At 43.4% G+C, this 18033-nt stretch overlaps 1 protein-coding gene across 22 annotated transcripts in view; it reads left to right on the top strand.

Moving 5' to 3' along the window:
- Positions 1 to 18033, top strand: part of CAMK2B (calcium/calmodulin dependent protein kinase II beta) — a 182152-nt gene that overhangs the window by 145251 nt on the left and 18868 nt on the right. For 7 of the 22 annotated variants that reach the window (XM_075858618.1, XM_075858616.1, XM_075858619.1 and 4 more), the window contains exons 13-15: positions 2163 to 2237; positions 14435 to 14472; positions 16832 to 16903. In XM_075858618.1, the coding sequence (XP_075714733.1) occupies positions 2163 to 2237; positions 14435 to 14472; positions 16832 to 16903 (185 nt within the window). Of the gene's footprint in view, positions 1 to 2162; positions 2238 to 14431; positions 14473 to 16831; positions 16904 to 18033 lie in introns of all 22 variants that reach the window. The other 15 variants (XM_075858623.1, XM_075858620.1, XM_075858631.1 and 12 more) reach the window with 5 other exon arrangements.

The raw sequence follows: 18033 nt of genomic DNA, 5'->3' as shown, positions 1-18033 counted from the left end.
CAGCAGAGCCCATTCTGATATAACCAGTACTATACACTGCAGAGCCCATTCTGATATAACCAGTGCTATACACTGCAGAGCCCATTCTGATATAACCAGTATTATACACTGCAGAGCCCATTCTGATATAACCAGTGCTATACACTGCAGAGCCCATTCTGCTATAACCAGTGCTATACACTGCAGAGCCTGTTCTGATATAACCAGTGCTATACACTGCAGAGCCCATTCTGATATAACCAGTGCTATGCACTGCAAAGACCGTTCTGGTATAACTAGTGTTATACACGCTAGAGCCCATTCTGGAATAACCACTGCTATACACTGCAGAGCCCAATCTGATATAACCACTGCTATACACTGCAGAGCCCATTCTGCTATAACCAGTGCTATACACTGCTGAGGCCATTCTTATATAACCAGTGCTTTACACTGCAGAGGCATTGTGATATAACCAGTACTATACACTGCAAAGTCCATTCTGATATAACCAGTGCTATACACTGCAGGGCCCATTCTGATATAACCAGTGCTATACACTGCAGGGCCCATTCTGATATAACCAGTACTATACACTGCAGAGCCCATTATGATATAACCACTGCAGAGCCCATTCTGATATAACCACTGCAGAGCCCATTCTGATATAACTAGTACTATACACTGCAGAGCCCATTCTGATATAACCAGTACTATACACTGCAGAGCCCATTCTGATATAACCAGTGCTATACACTGCAGAGCCCATTCTGATATAACCAGTATTATACACTGCAGAGCCCATTCTGATATAACCAGTGCTATACACCGCAGAGCCCATTCTGATATAATCAGTACTATACACAGCAGAGCCCATTCTGATATAACCAGTACTATACACTGCAGAGCCCATTCTGATATAACCAGTGCTATACACTGCAGGGCCCATTCTGATATAACCAGTACTATACACTGCAGAGCCCATTATGATATAACCACTGCAGAGCCCATTCTGATATAACCACTGCAGAGCCCATTCTGATATAACTAGTACTATACACTGCAGAGCCCATTCTGATATAACCAGTACTATACACTGCAGAGCCCATTCTGATATAACCAGTGCTATACACTGCAGAGCCCATTCTGATATAACCAGTATTATACACTGCAGAGCCCATTCTGATATAACCAGTGCTATACACTGCAGAGCCCATTCTGATATAACCAGTACTATACACCGCAGAGCCCATTCTGATATAACCAGTACTATACACTACAGAGCCCATTCTGATATAACCAGTGCTATACACTGCAGAGCCCATTCTGATATAACCAGTACTATACACCGCAGAGCCCATTCTGATATAACCAGTACTATACACCGCAGAGCCCATTCTGATATAACCAGTACTATACACTGCAGAGCCCATTCTGATATAACCAGTACTATACACTGCAGAGCCCATTCTGATATAACCAGGACTATACACTGCAGAGCCCATTCTGATATAACCAGTACTATACACTGCAGAGCCCATTCTGATATAACCAGTACTATACACCGCAGAGCCCATTCTGATATAACCAGTACTATACACTGCAGAGCCCATTCTGATATAACCAGTACTATACACTGCAGAGCCCATTCTAATATAACCAGGACTATACACTGCAGAGCCCATTCTGACGTTATAACCTGCAGATCACATTATGATATTACTTGTCATCTCTAATGATACGACTGCTCTGACCCATTCATCTGTGGGGTAGGTACCCAGTCACCACCGATACATCACTGAATATTACAATACACTGGAGATAATGTGCTGATCTCTCTGCTATGCTCTCTCTTTTATTTTGATTCTGCCTTATTCTACTTACTTCATCTCTCCTTTTCCTCCCTCTCCTCACTATCCCACATCTCCACATACTCACACACCTCACCTCTCCTCGAGGGTCCGTTCACTCTTCCTCTTCTCTTGGGTGTTTATAATTATTTGTCTTGCACTCCTTCTTCTACCATTCTTCCTGCCTCATTACTTCTTGTGGTGTCTGATTTTTCTCTTTTGTGTGTTTACCATACTCCTCCTCCTGTAACCTGTCACTATACTTCTTTCTATTCTCCATTCTCCACAAACCTGCCCCGTCCCCTTTTTCTCTAATCTCTGTCATCCTCACAGTGGGCAGACAGGCCACAGCTCCTGCCACAATCACCACCGCCGCCACTAGTACAGCCCTGGGGTTGGTGGAACAAGGTAGTAGTGTCCTATGGGCACATGCCCTTCCCCTTCACACCTGCCTCTTCCTTCCCCCTGAGAACTGACTGCATGTGGCTGCTTTTTCCGAGCTGCCTGCTTGCGTGGGTCATTACAGAGATACTTAGATGGAGAATTCCCCTGTAGGTACCAGTGGTTAGTGGAAGCAATGAAGATTAGGCTGAAGAATAGTATTTTTGCACCACTATCTTACTGTGCATTGAAGTGACTAGTATCCAAGGTTAAGATGCTATGCCAAAATTACCAAATTTATTCTTCATGTTTGCAATTCACAGTTCAAGAATCATTTGTAAATCTTTAGCTATGACTGTGCCAAGTATAGCAGACTATGATTTTATATCACCTGACCTGTACCAAGCCCTGAGTTTGTATACAATTCCTCCACAATATGTTCCAATGTCTGTCTGTGCCATGTTAAGGTTATGTAGGCAGTGTATATGGGCTCCTATCTGGGTGTCCCCCTGGAGATGCTGCATGTAGTGTGTATCTACCTTGGGCATGCTGTATGCTTGGGCATGTCATGTGCATGGCATGTGCTGAGAAGGTACTTACAGCCGCAGTCTGGCAGTGTACATGGCACTCATGATATAACTAGCTCTTTAAAGGTCTTGTGTATAAATGTACTGTGCATGTGTGTATATGTTGTATATGAGTGTCACTATGTACACAAAGCAGTGTATTATCCAAGCAGTATACGTAGTATCCCACTCAATGGATTTGTATTAATAATAGAGAGCAGCAGTAAAAGGAGATCAGCGTTCATCAACAAATATTTTATAACATTCCAGCTCATGATATGAATTATTCGTCCTTCACCCTTGAGTGTAAAACTATGATGCAGAAATTGCAGAGTATAATGTATAGCTCTGATTTAAAGCTTACCTCCACCCAAAAGCTCAGAATTCAGGTATGACTGCAGTTTCCCCCCGATATCCCACTCCCCTCATGCCATATGCATAATGGGCCAGGAAATTAGATATGAGGAGGTTTTTTTGTGGGGTCCTCACACTGTAAAGCCAATTTAGTTGCGACTTTACCTATCTGTGACAAAAGGGATTTTCTTTTTCTAACTTACAAAACAGTGGCTCTAGGGTCCACTTTAACTCCGTGACCCTACAGAAAATTATCAGTGACCTCAGGCATGAGCCAGATAAATAATTCTACATACTTGCCAACAGTTCCAACTGGACTGTGCCATTTGCCTGCTGATCCCAGTTGAAAGAAGTAAACGGCTTAAAATGTCCCTCAAATTTGGATTCAAATGATGGCCCCATACTGCCAAAAAGTGCTGGGCCCGGGCTAACCCCATTACAGGGGCGGGGCTAGCTACAAGCTAGCACAGGCTTTGCGCGGGTGGGGAAAAGGAGACAGGGGCTCTGTAACGAGGGGGAGGGGGCAGAGAAAGTAGTAGGGGTATTGTGGGCAGGGCCGTCCTTAGGATAGATGGTGCCCCACCCATGTGGATTCTGCCATACAGCCCCACTTTAGATAGTGCCATACAACCCCCCACCTCCCTCTTGTAGATAGTGCCATGCAGCCCCCACCTCCCCTTTGTAGATAGTGCCATGCCATACAGCCCCCGCCTCCCCTTTGTAGACAGTGCCATGCCATACAGCCCCCCGCCTCCCCTTTGTAGACAGTGCCATACAGCCCCTCACCTCCCTCTTGTAGATAGTGCCATACAGCCCTCCCACCTCCCCTTTATAAATAGTGCCATACAGCCCCCCACCTCCCCCTTGTAGATAGTGTCATACAGCCACCACCTCCCCTTTGTAGACAGTGCATACAGCCCCTCACATCCCTCTTGTAAATAGTGCCATACAGCCCCCCACCTCCATCTTGAAGATAGTGCCATACAGCCCCCCACCTCCCCCTTGTAGATAGTGCCATGCCATACAGCCCCCCCTCCCCTTTGTAGACAGTGCCATATATTCCTCACCTCCCCCTTGTAGACAGTGCCATACAGCGCTCCCACCTCCCCTTTATAAATAGTGCCATACAGCCCCCCACCTCCCCCTTGTAGACAGTGCCATACAGCCCCACATCTCTCTTGTAGATAGGGCCATACAGTGCCCCCACCTCCCACTTGTAGATCGTGCCATACAGCCCCCGACCTCCCTCTTGTAGATAGTGTCATACAGCCCCCACCTCCCCCTTGTAGATAGTGCCATGCCATACAGCCCCAACCTCCCCTTTGTAGACAGTGCCATACAGCCCCTCACCTCCCTCTTGCAAATAGTGCCATACAGCCCTCCCACCTCCCCTTTATAAATAGTGCCATACAGCCCCCCACCTCCCCCTTGTAGATCGTACCATACAGCCCCCCCCACTTCCCCCTTGTAGACAGTGCCATATAGCCCCCCACCTCTCCTTTGTAGACGGTGCCATACAGCCCCTCACCTCCCTCTTGTAGATAGTCTCATACAGCTCTCCCACTTCCTCTTTGTAAATAGTGCTATACAGCCCCTCCACCTCCCCCTTGTAATTAGTGCCATACAGCCCCCCACCTCCATCTTGTAGATATTGCCATACAGCCCCCCACCTCCCCCTAGTAGACAGTGCCATGCCATACAGCCCCCACCTCCCCTTTGTAGACAGTGCCATGCCATACAGCACCTCACCTCCCTCTTGAAGGTAGTGCCATATTACCCTCTCACCTCCCTTTTGTAAATAGTGCCATACAGCCCCCCACCTCCCCCTTGTAGACAGTGCCATAGAGCTCCCCTTTCCCCTTTGTAGACAGGGCCCCCGTTTCCCCCTTGTAGACAATGCCGCCGACCTCCCCCTTGTAGACAGTGCCATTCAGCCCCCACCTCCCCCTTGTAGACAGTGCCATACAGCCCCCACCTCCCCTTTGTAGACAGTGTCATACAGCCTCCCACCTCCCCCTTGTAGACATTGCCCACCAAACAAACAAAACCAAAAAATTATACTCACCTAAGTCCCATTCCCACGACAAATGGAGCACCTCCGCGACGCCGATGGGATCCTTAAATAAGCCGGCGTGATCCAGTGACGTCATCATGCCAGCCGATCCTGTCTCAGCGCCTGAATGGCTGTAGGCCGAATGGCCTGTAGCCTAGTAAATGGCAGAGCAGGAAGATACCTGCATGCTCTGCCATAGTGTTCAATAGTATCTGTGTCCTATGGACACAGATACTATTGAATGTAGCATCGTTACCGCTGTATGCCGCTACGGCTGTTACAGCAGTAGTTATGCCACAAGAGCAGAGAAGGATCGCCGGGGTAGAAAGGCAGCTGCAGAGTCGCTGGACCCAGGCGATACAGTAACACAAGCATGGGAAGGGAGCCAGCGCAGCACCCCCTTCCACCTGCTGGAGTGATGCGCCCTGTGCGATGGCACAGGTCACACGCCCCGAAGGCCGACCCTGACTATGGGGAACATAAAGTGGCAGGTGGATCTCTGTGGGTGTAAGGGACACAGAGGAGTATTTGGCTCTTTAAGTTTGGTAAGGGGCACAGATGGTGGGAGGAGTGAAGAGGGCCATAGAAGGTGACAGAGGTTCTCTGGGGGATAGGGTAGAGAGTGCAGGTGACAGGTGAAGCCAGGGGCCGTTGGCAGACAGGTAGTCTTCCTACCTGTGACTCTGTACAGCTCCACAGGCTGTCCTCACTGCTGCGCTCTTCTGCCTGGACTACTGCTGAAAGAAAGAAAGCTGCAACCTACTCACATGGATGCAGATGCACATCGCATCACTGTGAGGAGGAGGGAAGGATAATGGACAGGAGGAGCTAGAAAGAAGGGGGCGGCCTTGACTGTTGCTTGGGGCCCGTAGAGCTTTATTTAGGTTAACGTTATGGGCTTGTTCCTTTAAATTAGGCGACACTCTATGGACCCCATTGATTCTGGTTTGCAGCAACAGGCATCAGAAGCAGACAGCGGGAGCAGGACCCTTTTTGTCAGACTTGTGGCTGAGCACCATACGGCAGTACCACTGGAACTTTCCTGATGGCGGCCATGTATGTGAGAGTACAACAAACAACACTCTATGTCTCAGCTTCTTGGACTCTTATGAATATCACATGGGGAGTGGGATATTGGAGTTATCTGCAGTCAAACCTGAAATATATTTGAATGGAATTAGACTTAAAAGGGGTTGTTTCATCAAGACAATCCCTGTTCATATGCCCTATTATGAACGTCATAAAGGGGAGTTTCTTACTCGACACCTCTCTAGGAGCTAAATCGTAGAGCTGCTAACCTGCAGAGGCTCTAGCTTGGCCGATTTGGCCCGTTTATGTATTATGGTCGCTTCAGGGGAAATGTCTGCCTGTCCACGGTTTCCCCTGGCAAAATCTGCAGTGTGCCAGAGGTCTCAGGAACCAGACCCACAGTGATCAGCTGATCCCCGCCTAGGCACCCATTCTAAGGGGGTTGTCAATGATGAGGCAACCCCTTTTAATGTTAACAGCATAGGACACCTTCTACAAAGAACTACCACACTTAAAGAGGCTCTGTCACCAGATTTTCAAACCCCTATCTCCTATTGCAGCAGATCGGCGCTGCAATGTAGATTACAGTAACGTTTTGTTTTTTTTCAAAAACGAGCATTTTTGGCCAAGTTATGACCATTTTTATATTTATGCAAATGAGCCTTTCTTATGTACAACTGGGCGTGTTTAAAGTTATGTCCAAGTGGGCGTGTATTGTGTGTGTAACATCTGTGCGTTTTTACTTGTTTTACTAGCTGGGCGTTGTGAATGGAAGTGTATGATGCTGACGAATCAGCATCATCCACTTCTTTTCGTTACCACCCAGCTTCTGGCAGTTCACAGACACACAGCGTGTCCTCGCTCATCTGACGCGATGAAGTTCCTATGGGAGGAAGTGAGTGACGTCACAGCGTGATCTCTCGAGAACACGCTGTGTGTCTGTGAACTGCCAGAAGCTGGGTGGTAACGAAGAGAAGTGGATGATGCTGATTCGTCAGCATCATACACTTCTATTCACAACGCCCAGCTAGTAAAAGAAGTAAAAACGCCCAGATGTACACACACAATACACGCCCACTTGGACATAACTTTAAACACTCCCAGTTGTACTCTAGAAAGCCTCATTTGCATAAATATAAAAATGCTCATAACTTGGCCAAAAATGCTAGTTTTTGAAAAAAACAAAACGTTACTCTTATCTACATTGCAGCGCCAATCTGCTGCAATAGGAGATAGGGGTTTGAAAATCTGGTGACAGAGCCTCTTTAAGTATTTGTGGCATAATAGTCCACTTTATAAGTTTGCACTTAACAATTGTTCTCTCAACACTACACTTTTTGTGAATATACTATTTTTATGTCTGCTTTTTACCCAGGGCCTTATTCCATTTTTTTCTACTAACAGGCCTTTATATCTAAATATGTTTCCAGTGCACATTCATATGTGTACTATGTCTGGGGCCACATGCTTTGCTGTATGCACTATCAGGAAAATGACGTTTAAGGCAGGTTACACACATTTAGCCAAGGGGTAGAAGATGTGAGTGTTTGGACGGTGTCTAAGTGGCTGGGCATGTGTTAGATGTCCTGTCTTGCCAGCCTGCCGATGCCCGAAATTTGCAACAAATTGACTTTAAAAGTGCCCACCCTGTATATATAACGTCTATGTATCTTTACCTTCTCCCCCTGTCTTTTTCTCACCGTTTCACAATTTCTCTTTTTTTCTCTTTCTTTCTCCCCTTGTTTCACTGTCCTATTTCTGGCGTCCTACTTTATCCTTTTCTCTATCTTATGTTCTCTCTGCTCTCATCCCTGCCTCTGTCTGTCTCCTGTGTATTCTTCCGTTCCTTTTCTATTTCTTGCAAGGTAAGTTCTAGTATTTTGGTTCTCATTTTATTATGTGTTAGTGCTACAAAGAGGAAATATGTATTCTGCTTGTTCCATATGATGTCTGAGAGAAGTGGGTTCTAGAGTGTCCACAGTGAGGGGCATTATACAAAAGCAGGGCATGCCTGTACTATCCAAGGTGGTCTACTGATAAAACTGTTGACATAAACGCAGTATCTACTCCTTATTCCTTACTAACTTTTTGCTTAAATGGTGCCAACATTTGCTATGATATAAAACTAGGTATACAATCAAGATACCATAAAAACAACACAGTGCTCTACAGAGGTACTTAACCATTTTAGTTCCAGTTTTCATGGTACGCTCTAATTCCTCAAAAGAAGTATATTTCTGTAGCCTGCATTAAACAAGGGACCCCAAAAAACATACTAATACACCCTTTGTCCTACAACCAATCACGGCATCAAAGTTTACCATTAGGGTTGTGACTTGAAGCTCCTGCGCCTATATGCAATATCTGAACAGGGTCCCCCACCTACCATGTCTCATTTATATTACTGCTAACTTCTTAGGTGTCAACGAGGCCTTCGGGCTACACTCCTGCTTAGTATATAAGCAGGAGGCAACAATGTAGCAAAAGTCCTGTGCTGCCCTTATGTGTCCCTTAGGAGGTTGGGATAAGGCTTCATTCACATCTGCGTTGGAGTCCCGTTCTAACGTTCCATCGGAGCTTTCCGTCAGAACGGGATCCTGAACAGACGCAAACTGACACAAACGGATACCAGAGGTTTCCGTTTCCATCACCATTGATCTCAATGGTGACGGATCCGGTGCCCATGGTTTCCGTTTGTCTCTGCTGTGCACCGGACCCGTCGTTTTGCCGGAAGCTATAGCGTAGTAGACTACGCTATTGCTTCCTGCAAAATGTGTCCGTTTGTGTCTGTTCAGGGTCCCTGATGGAAAGCTCAGACGGAATGTCAGAATAGGACCCCAATGCCGATGTGAACGAAGCCTTATATAGACAAATAGAAAATAATAAACTATGGTTGATTGTAAAGAACATTTTGAAGAACAATTTACAACATTTTACAGTTCAAATCTAAAAAAAATTGTTCCACTCATATTGCATGGATTTTAAGTTAAAAAAGAAAGGTTCACCCTTAAACATCTTTTGACATGTCACTGAATGAAGGAGCCACAGTGATGCCTACAACGAAGGAGCCGCAGTGATAGATAAAATGCCCTGTGAATAACTTTTCTCTTTAAGCTGTGCGCTCTGAAAATTATAGTGGAAAAAATCCACATCCTGCAGGTAGAGCTGATTCAATTCCAACACAGCTGAAGGACGGGCGTAGCAGTGTATAGGACAAAGGCCAAAAGTGCATTTTATCCATCACTGCGGCTCCTTCGTTCTAGGCATCATTTGGGGTTCTAGAGGTCACACAACCACGGGTCAGACATTGATATCCTAGTAAAATGCTATCAGTGTCTGTGGTAGGAAAACTCCTTCAAATAAGTAATGTTTTTAAAGTCTACAATCTGAGATTATTGACCTGGACTGGTCCTGATAACTCTGTGTGCAATACTAGCAATGTTTTATGTACATGTTAAAAGCAGCTAACTCAACCAAGAACCACCATATTACAGTCACAGGTACCCCAAAAGGTGAAATAGGGGCTGCGGATTCCCAGGTTTTGGCAGTGTTGAGCTATTTTAGTTGTAACTGTGCCTGCCTATGGCATGGAATTAAGAAGGTGATCCATTAAATCCTTGACTAATATAATCATTATTTTACTTTGTTGACCTTTCAGAGCCATGGGGTAGGTTATTTGCAGTAACTGCTGTTTAACATGAACTGTTAGATTCTGGATAAAGGTGTTAATTTTAAATAAAATCGCCCATCAGAAAGACAGTGGTCCTAATAAAATTTGTAAAGGTTCTCTAACATGTACTTCCCACCTCTTATTGTTTCCCTCTTAACTATTTAAAGCAATTAAAAAGAATGTTTCATCATAAAATAAAAATATAATTTAATTAGGGTTTTTTTTTTATTTTGTGGTGTTTTTTTGTATATTTTTACTTTTGATAAATTTTTGTTGCAAAAATGTTTTACATGCAAAAAGATAATAAACAGTCAGTGTGCAACTGGATGTACAGCATATAACATTTAGGACATAAGAACAGCAGCATACGTCACATATCAATGTTATAAAAGACATTGGTAAAACATACATGTACAACATGGTCTAATGGTGTATCCAAAATATACAAAACAATCATAATAGACAAAAAATAAAATAAAAAATAGTGGATTTTGTGTATTTTTATATGACTATCCACATAAAGATTTGGGAATACCCATTTAAGCAGTTACAATTGTCTGACGCTTCCTATTTTCTGTAGCTCACTTCTCTGGTTTGCTGTAAAGATTGGGACAGAATGAGCAGAGCTATCTCATTATCATAGGGGGTAGGTGAAATAATAACAGTTCTATTGGACTGGTTGAGGCCTAGATAAGGCAGTATAGCAACACTATAAACACAAAGATAAGGCACTGTATGAAGTTCTCCTGTCACTCTCTGTCTCTGGGGATTGTACTCCGTCCAGGGCCGATCCTAGCTTTTCTGCTGACTGAGGTGAAAATTAAAATGGGGCCCTCCAGATTTTGATTGACATCCCCATGGCTGTTCTACATCACTAGCAGCCTCCTCCAATTCTTGAGGATGCACTGTTGCCTTGTACTGGAATGTGCGGTGCAGCCAGGCAGAGTACACCTCACTGCATGGTGTATGTCCAAGTAGTACAAGGCTATGGCACATCCGAGAAAGTTGGAGGATATTGGTAGTGATGTATAACAGCTAGGGGGATGTCACTCAACCATGGGAAGATGGGATTGAAGGCAGGGCTATGTGACTCTTCAGGATAGCAGCACCACCCCATTACCATTTAATGAGTAATTAGCATATAGTGTACGCCGTTTTAAAAGTTGATATTATAGATTTTGCTGCATCTGAAAACAACATACAGGGGAATGTTTGGAAATATTGTCAAGTCATGTATTATTGCATGGTGGCAGTTCAAGGGGTTAAAACTACCTGACAGGTTCCCATTAAATATACAATGAATTTTAAAAAAAGTCCATCTGCACCATAATTTTGTTATTATAAATATATCCAATATAATTATAGCATCAGAACCAAGCTCTGACATATATGGCTCCAGAACAAAGCTCATACATATATACATCCCCAGAACAAAGCTCAGTACATATATACAGCACCAGAACCAAGATCAGTACATTTACTGTACCAGAACCAAGTTCAGTACATATATACATCCCCAGAACCAAGCTCAATACATATATACAGTACCAGAACAAAGCTCAATACATAAATACAGCTCCAGAACAAAGCTCAGTACATATATACAGCACCAGAACCAAGCTTAGTATATATATATATATATATATATATATATATACATACACACAACACCAGAACCAAGCTCACTTAATATATACAGTACCAGAACAAACCTCAGTGCATATATACAGCTCCAGAACAAAGCTCATTATATATATACAACACCAGAACAAAGCTCATACATATATACAACCCCAGAACCAACCTCATTACACAAATACAAAACCAGAACCAAGCTCAGTACATAAATACAACACCAGAACCCAGCTCAGTACATATATACAGCACCAGAACCAAGCTCAGTACATATATACAGCACCAGAACCAAGCTCAGTACATAAATACAGTACCAGAATTAAGCTCAGTACATAAATACAGTACCAGAACCAACCTCAGTGCATATATACAGCTTCAGAAGCAAGCTCATTACATATATACAGTACCAGAACAAATCTCAGGACATTAATATAGCACCAGAACCAAGCTCAATACATATATACAACACTAGAACAAAGCTCAAACATATATACAGCCCCAGAACCAACCTCATTACATAAATACACCAGAACCAAGCTCAGTACATAAATACAACACAAGAACCCAGCTCATTACATATATACAGCACCAGAACAAAGTTCAGTACATATATAGAGCACCAGAACCAAGCTCAGTACATAAATACAGTACCAGAACAAAGCTCAGTACATAAATACAATACCAGAACCAAGCTGTGTACATAAATGCAACACCAGAATAGAGCAGAGCACATATATACAACACCAGCACAAATACAGCTCAATTTAGAGCAACTCCTGCTGTATAGGTTTGTACAGCGTAAAACTACAGCTCCCAGCATGGCCCAAACAATGGTAAGAATATGCTAGGAGTTGCTGTTTCACAAAAAAAAAATCATACCACCCATCATCTCGCTGCAGATCAAACAGTGACTACAGTGCTGATTAGAGGCAGAGTAAACAGTTACATCAAGTGACTCACCGGTGACATCTTTTCAGATTCTAGTTGTTCTTTTTCTCTTTTCTTCTATATCTGGCCCTGATCTCTATGACGACTTCTCCTGGCCACAGCCCATTTCTGCAGTTTGCGCTGAGATAAAATTCTCATGGTGCCACACACTATGTCCCTAAATATAATAGCACAATACCCTGTGTGCCTGATTATAATAGCACCATACACTGTGTCCCCCCTCCCACACACACACACACACACGCACGCACACACAGTGCTCCCTGTAGATAGTGCCCCCATGTACATAGTGCCCTACATAGATCCCCTTGTAGATAGCGCTTTACATAGATCCCCCTGTAGATAGTGCCTCACATATAGCCGCCTTTATACAATGCCCCACATATAGCCCCCATTAGATAGTACCCCACATATAGCCCCCTGTAGATAGTGCCTCACATATAGCCCCCCTGTAGATAGTGCCCCACATATATTCCCCCTGTAGATAGGGCTCTACATATAGCCCCCTGTAAATAGCGCTCTACATATAGCCCCCCTGTAGATAGTGCCCCACTTATAGCCCCCCCTGTAGATAGTGCCCCTATAGCCCCCTGTAGATAGTGCCCCACATATAGCTTCCCCCTGTGTATAGTGCCCCACATTTAGCCCCCTGTAGTGTCCTACATATAGCTCCCCCTGTATATAGTGCCCCACATATAGCCTCCCCCTGTAGATAGTGCCCCACATATACCCCTCTGTAGATAGTGTCCCACATATAGCCTCCAGTGTAGATTGTGCCCCACATATAGCCCCCCTGTAGATAATGCCACTCACACTTTTAAGTGGACAAAAAAGAATTTACATACTCACCTTGATACCGTTCCTGTGCCGTGCTGTGTCAATGAACGCCTGCTCTCTTCTGAGCAGGTCTGCTGGGGCTGAACGACGCAAGCAGCACGATGGCATAATCGCGCCACTTGCGTCGTTAAAAAGCGCAGTTTGGCAGGGCAGAATGACTTGCCCGCCAACAACGGAAGCGGCACAATGACGTTCATCACGCTGCTATTATCGTTGTAAGACGTTAATTGGCGTGGCAAGTCATTCTGCCCTGCCAATCAGCGTAGTTGTAAGGCGTTGAATGGTCGGGCACGGAACTTACCCATTATTCAGAGCTGATGCATGTAATTGTATATGCGTTCTATAGACGCAGGTACAATTATTGCAGGCGTGGGTGTGTCGGCGGCTGGTTTCAGTGGCGCCGCCGTGCCCTCAGAGAGGCAGTAGGGTGCCGCCTTAGGCGAGATGCTCAACTCGCCTCATTGACAGTGCAGCCCTGACTCCGTCACCTCCTGGAGACTGTACTAATCTATGACATTTCTCTGTCAATTGACTCCCATTAATTTCAGCTGCTATAAAGCATACATACCTTGCTGTACGCTCTATACAGACAATACAGGAAGGGAGTTTGTGCCTCCGATATGGTTGCCCCCAGGAAAGTTTTTTTTAAATAAAACATAAATAGGAACAACATTAAAAAATAAACAAACATTATTTCTCTCTACAGAGACATTCCCTTTAAATCTCATCAGTGTTGCTCATAGATAGGAACCTCAGCACCACCAATGCTCAATATTCACATCTACAATTCTGGCCATTAACCCACTCCTGCCGCATTACTGCCTATCACCCTTTTTGCAAAGACAGTCCCCAAGAGTATATACTTGGAAGCGTGATCAGCATATAATCCAGACGGACCACTTTAATAATTAGACATTTCACTTAGATTATCTGAGACGTTTGCATATCCATAATGCATACAGTTAGGGAATTTCTGTGCATTTCCATATATACAGCAAAGAGATCATATAGAGTAGTGGCTGCTATTGTGTAGTGGATAAACTTGTATAGGGTTAAATAACAAATTATTGTGGCAACAACTTTGATATATTTTGACCACACTTTCTTTGTCTCTCTTGGACCTCTGCAGCAGCTAAGAGTTTGCTAAATAAGAAGACGGATGTTGGAAAGGTAATGTATATATGTATCTGTAATAATAGACACTGTAGTAAATTCTCTAGCTCTGAATGTTACTCTGACATTCTTAATATGGGGCCGCTTTTACTAAGCCTCTCTCTCCACTATGTCTATAAAAGGGTAGCCCGACCAGGGGAGCCCCCTCTATGACATGGCGTCTATTAGTTCTTATATGACCTCTATATGATACAACTCATTTGAAGTGACATAGCTTTTGAATCTATTTTTTGTGGAAGGAATTTGTTTTTTTTCAATGTTTTTTTTTGCTGACATATGGTGGTCAAACAAGCTACACATATTAGTCCAAAAAATGTAATGATATGACTTCATTATCTCTAATAGGCAAAAATGAAAAGTGACAGAATGACAGGTCTATTTACCATCCTTAGATAAGATACAAAAGGAAATCTATACAAACACACTAAGGCCTCATGCACACTTCCATCACCGCTTTCTCGGCCGTTTTTTACGGATCCTTGTGTCCGTTTTGATATCCGTGTGGTTTCCGTGTGTACTCAGTGTCCGTTCCGTGTCTCCGTTTTAAACGGACGTTGTGCTTCCGTTTCGCTTCTGTGTTTCCGTTAAGAAAACGGAAGGTGTTGAACTTTATTTGAACTTGTCACATGTCCCAGTCTGTGAACTTTGGCACGCCCTGCCGTTGCTAGGGCAACGGATCCATCAAAAACGGACAGCATACGGAAGCCTTCCGTGTGCTGTCCGTTTTCTTGACGGACCCATTGACTTTCTTGGGCCCCATGGTCACGGAATCACTGACTAAAGTAGGACATGCTCTACTTTTGACGGAACAGAACAACGGATCAGTCAAAATAACGGAAGTGTGCAAGGGCCCATTGAAATGAATGGGTTCAGGGTGCTATCAGTGACAAAAATGGATAGCACCCTGAAGGAAAAACTGAAGTGGGCATGAGGCCTAAATAATTGTCGGCCAATCCCTAGGATTTTGGTGGGGTCGACTGACAGTCTAATATGTATGGGGGCTGCCCTACAGTGACTACTGTTGGGGGAAAGGATAGTGTATGTTGGATGTCGACATGTCTGATTTTATGTACCCCAGGAGATAAGTGCTGTTAGAGGTGTACTTTAGTAGCTTATCCCTCTTCACCTACTGAAATTAATATGCACGCGTGGCCGATCCAGGCATGCATGTTTATGGGAAGTTGGGAGAAATAGCCAACTATATTGCCAATAACTATCCCATGTGAGATTATCTTGGGAGGACTAGTGTTGTCATTACCATTCCAAAATACGGCACTCCACTGACTCAACAGTAAAGTATACCTCTACTGCTCTATAAATTGCTAGAAAATTATTGAATTCAAAAAGAAAGAAAGAAAGAAAGAAAAAAAATCCAGTCAAAAATGATTGCGTGGACAAGGTAACTATGTAATAAATTATATAGAAACTATATATATACACAGAGACTCATATACAGATTATATATATATATATATATATATATGTATATATATATATATATATATATTTATGTACAAAGACTTATTATAAGATAACATCAGTTATCCCCTTCATATGGAAAATGAATGGTGGTCCAGGCTCATAGACCCCATTCATATCTTCTGACAGGTCTATATGACATAGAACTGTCAAAATTATCAACATTAGGTGAAATAAAGTTGCTTGATTAAAAACTATTACATCCACTAGAGCAAAAGTCTGCTTGAACTCTTCTTTACCAACTGCTGCAAAATATTGGGTATGAATAACCAACATTTCTTACAAACACTTGCAGCTATGGAAATAGTGCAGTCATGGTTACATTTGATACTAAAGATCAGTGGTATAACATGTGTAACAAATGTATTTTCTATGATCTTGTGCCGTGGTCATGGTTCTTGGCTCGGTGTCAAATGCCAGTTATATGATAGTCATGGTGCCATTGATGCACAGTAATATCACAGTTGACGGCATCTAGGGCACCAAACGAAGGGAGTCTCTGAGCTACTCATGGGCCCAGTTAAAGAGGTTTACTATTTGTCCGCAAATATCTGCATAGTCCGTATCCTGGGAAGGGGGGAGGATTTTGCCATCTCCACGATGGGCACCAACGTGCTTAAAAACTCCACTTTAAAAATTCTGCATTTGCCGCTACTACTAATTAAGGAAAACTGCTAAAGATAGTACTTCTAAAGAGCGATTACAGTCAATTTACATCAAAGGTACAATAAACATTTCTAGGTTATATGGTAGAGATATTGAAAAGTTTAGAATTTACATATACTACGGATATAGGATAGCACATACAATAGTTGGTTTATTCTAACATTTTTGTACAATATAATTTTTCTATCTTTATCTCTATTTCTCTCTGAAGCCCCAGACAAACAGTACCAAGAACAGCGCTGGAGTGACCAGTCCGAAGGGCCCCATTCCTCCAGCTGTCCTGGTATGAGTACAGGGAATGAGTGGAACAGCGCTTATGTGTATTTGTGATATTTTGTGGGGACCGGAGTGGGAAGGATAGGGGGCATATGGAAAAGTCTGATCCTCTTGTATGTGGAGGGAAGCCTTCTTGCTGTCCTTTCCTTGGTAAAGTTTGTTTTGTGTCTGTGGTTCAGAGACGTGTGTCTCAGGAAGTTGTCTCTGTGGGGTCCTGGACTTCTGTTTTAATCTGTCTGTGGCTCAAATAAGTTTGTGGTCTGTCTCTGGATTGGGAAGTCTGTCCTCTGTCTGTGGTTTAGATTAGTCTGTTATCTCTCTGTGGGTTAGTTAGAGGTCTGTAATATGTCCAGTAGTCGTTGCCTGTCTTTCCACTCCTCCATTTTTCAGTCCTCTTGCCCTGTCATCTCTATTCCGGCCTTCTCCTGTGTCCCCTTGGCTACTTTTGTTGGGTTTACATGAAGTGAACCCCCAGATAAGTGATTGTTAGGACCTCGATCTGAGCTATACATTTGCATATAGAGATATTTTTTTGGCCATACACATAAGATAAATGTCGACTAAACACATGTTTGGGTCAACAGCTATCTCCCTTGATCTCCTCATAAATATGCATTGGCTTCGGTGAGCATGCATGTTTATTTCAATAGGGAAAGGGAAATCCAGCATGACTAATCCGTCTTTCCACCGACATCTACCATAGTGGGACAGTCGGGAAGCCCCCATACACATTAGATTGTCATCAGATCCAGCAATAATGGTGACAAGATAGGACTGCTGTATCATTGTAATAATCACTACATATAAACCCGGCTCAATTTACACAGATAGACCTGACCTTAAAAATTGCGGTATTGCTCTGAACTGAGATTTATAATCAATAATATTTTACATGCTACTTTCAGAGAAAATGGTGATTATGGGCAGGTCAAATAATGATAGGATCTACACATTATGCCCGTTTAGATATATGCACATGTTAGTTATCACTATGATATGACATTTCCACCCAGATTATAAAAACATAATCTCTCCATGTACACCCAGCCTTAATTGCCCCTCTCCTTCTATCCTAAATCTACCCTACTACCTATCCCTCCTCCCTATCTAGTTTCTCCTCTTTCCCATTTCTCATTC

Source organism: Rhinoderma darwinii, chromosome 3 (genome assembly GCF_050947455.1).
Source record: "Rhinoderma darwinii isolate aRhiDar2 chromosome 3, aRhiDar2.hap1, whole genome shotgun sequence".
NCBI lineage: Eukaryota > Metazoa > Chordata > Amphibia > Anura > Rhinodermatidae > Rhinoderma > Rhinoderma darwinii.
Note: the sequence above shows the minus strand (reverse complement) of the source record. Positions and strands in the feature narration are given on the sequence as shown.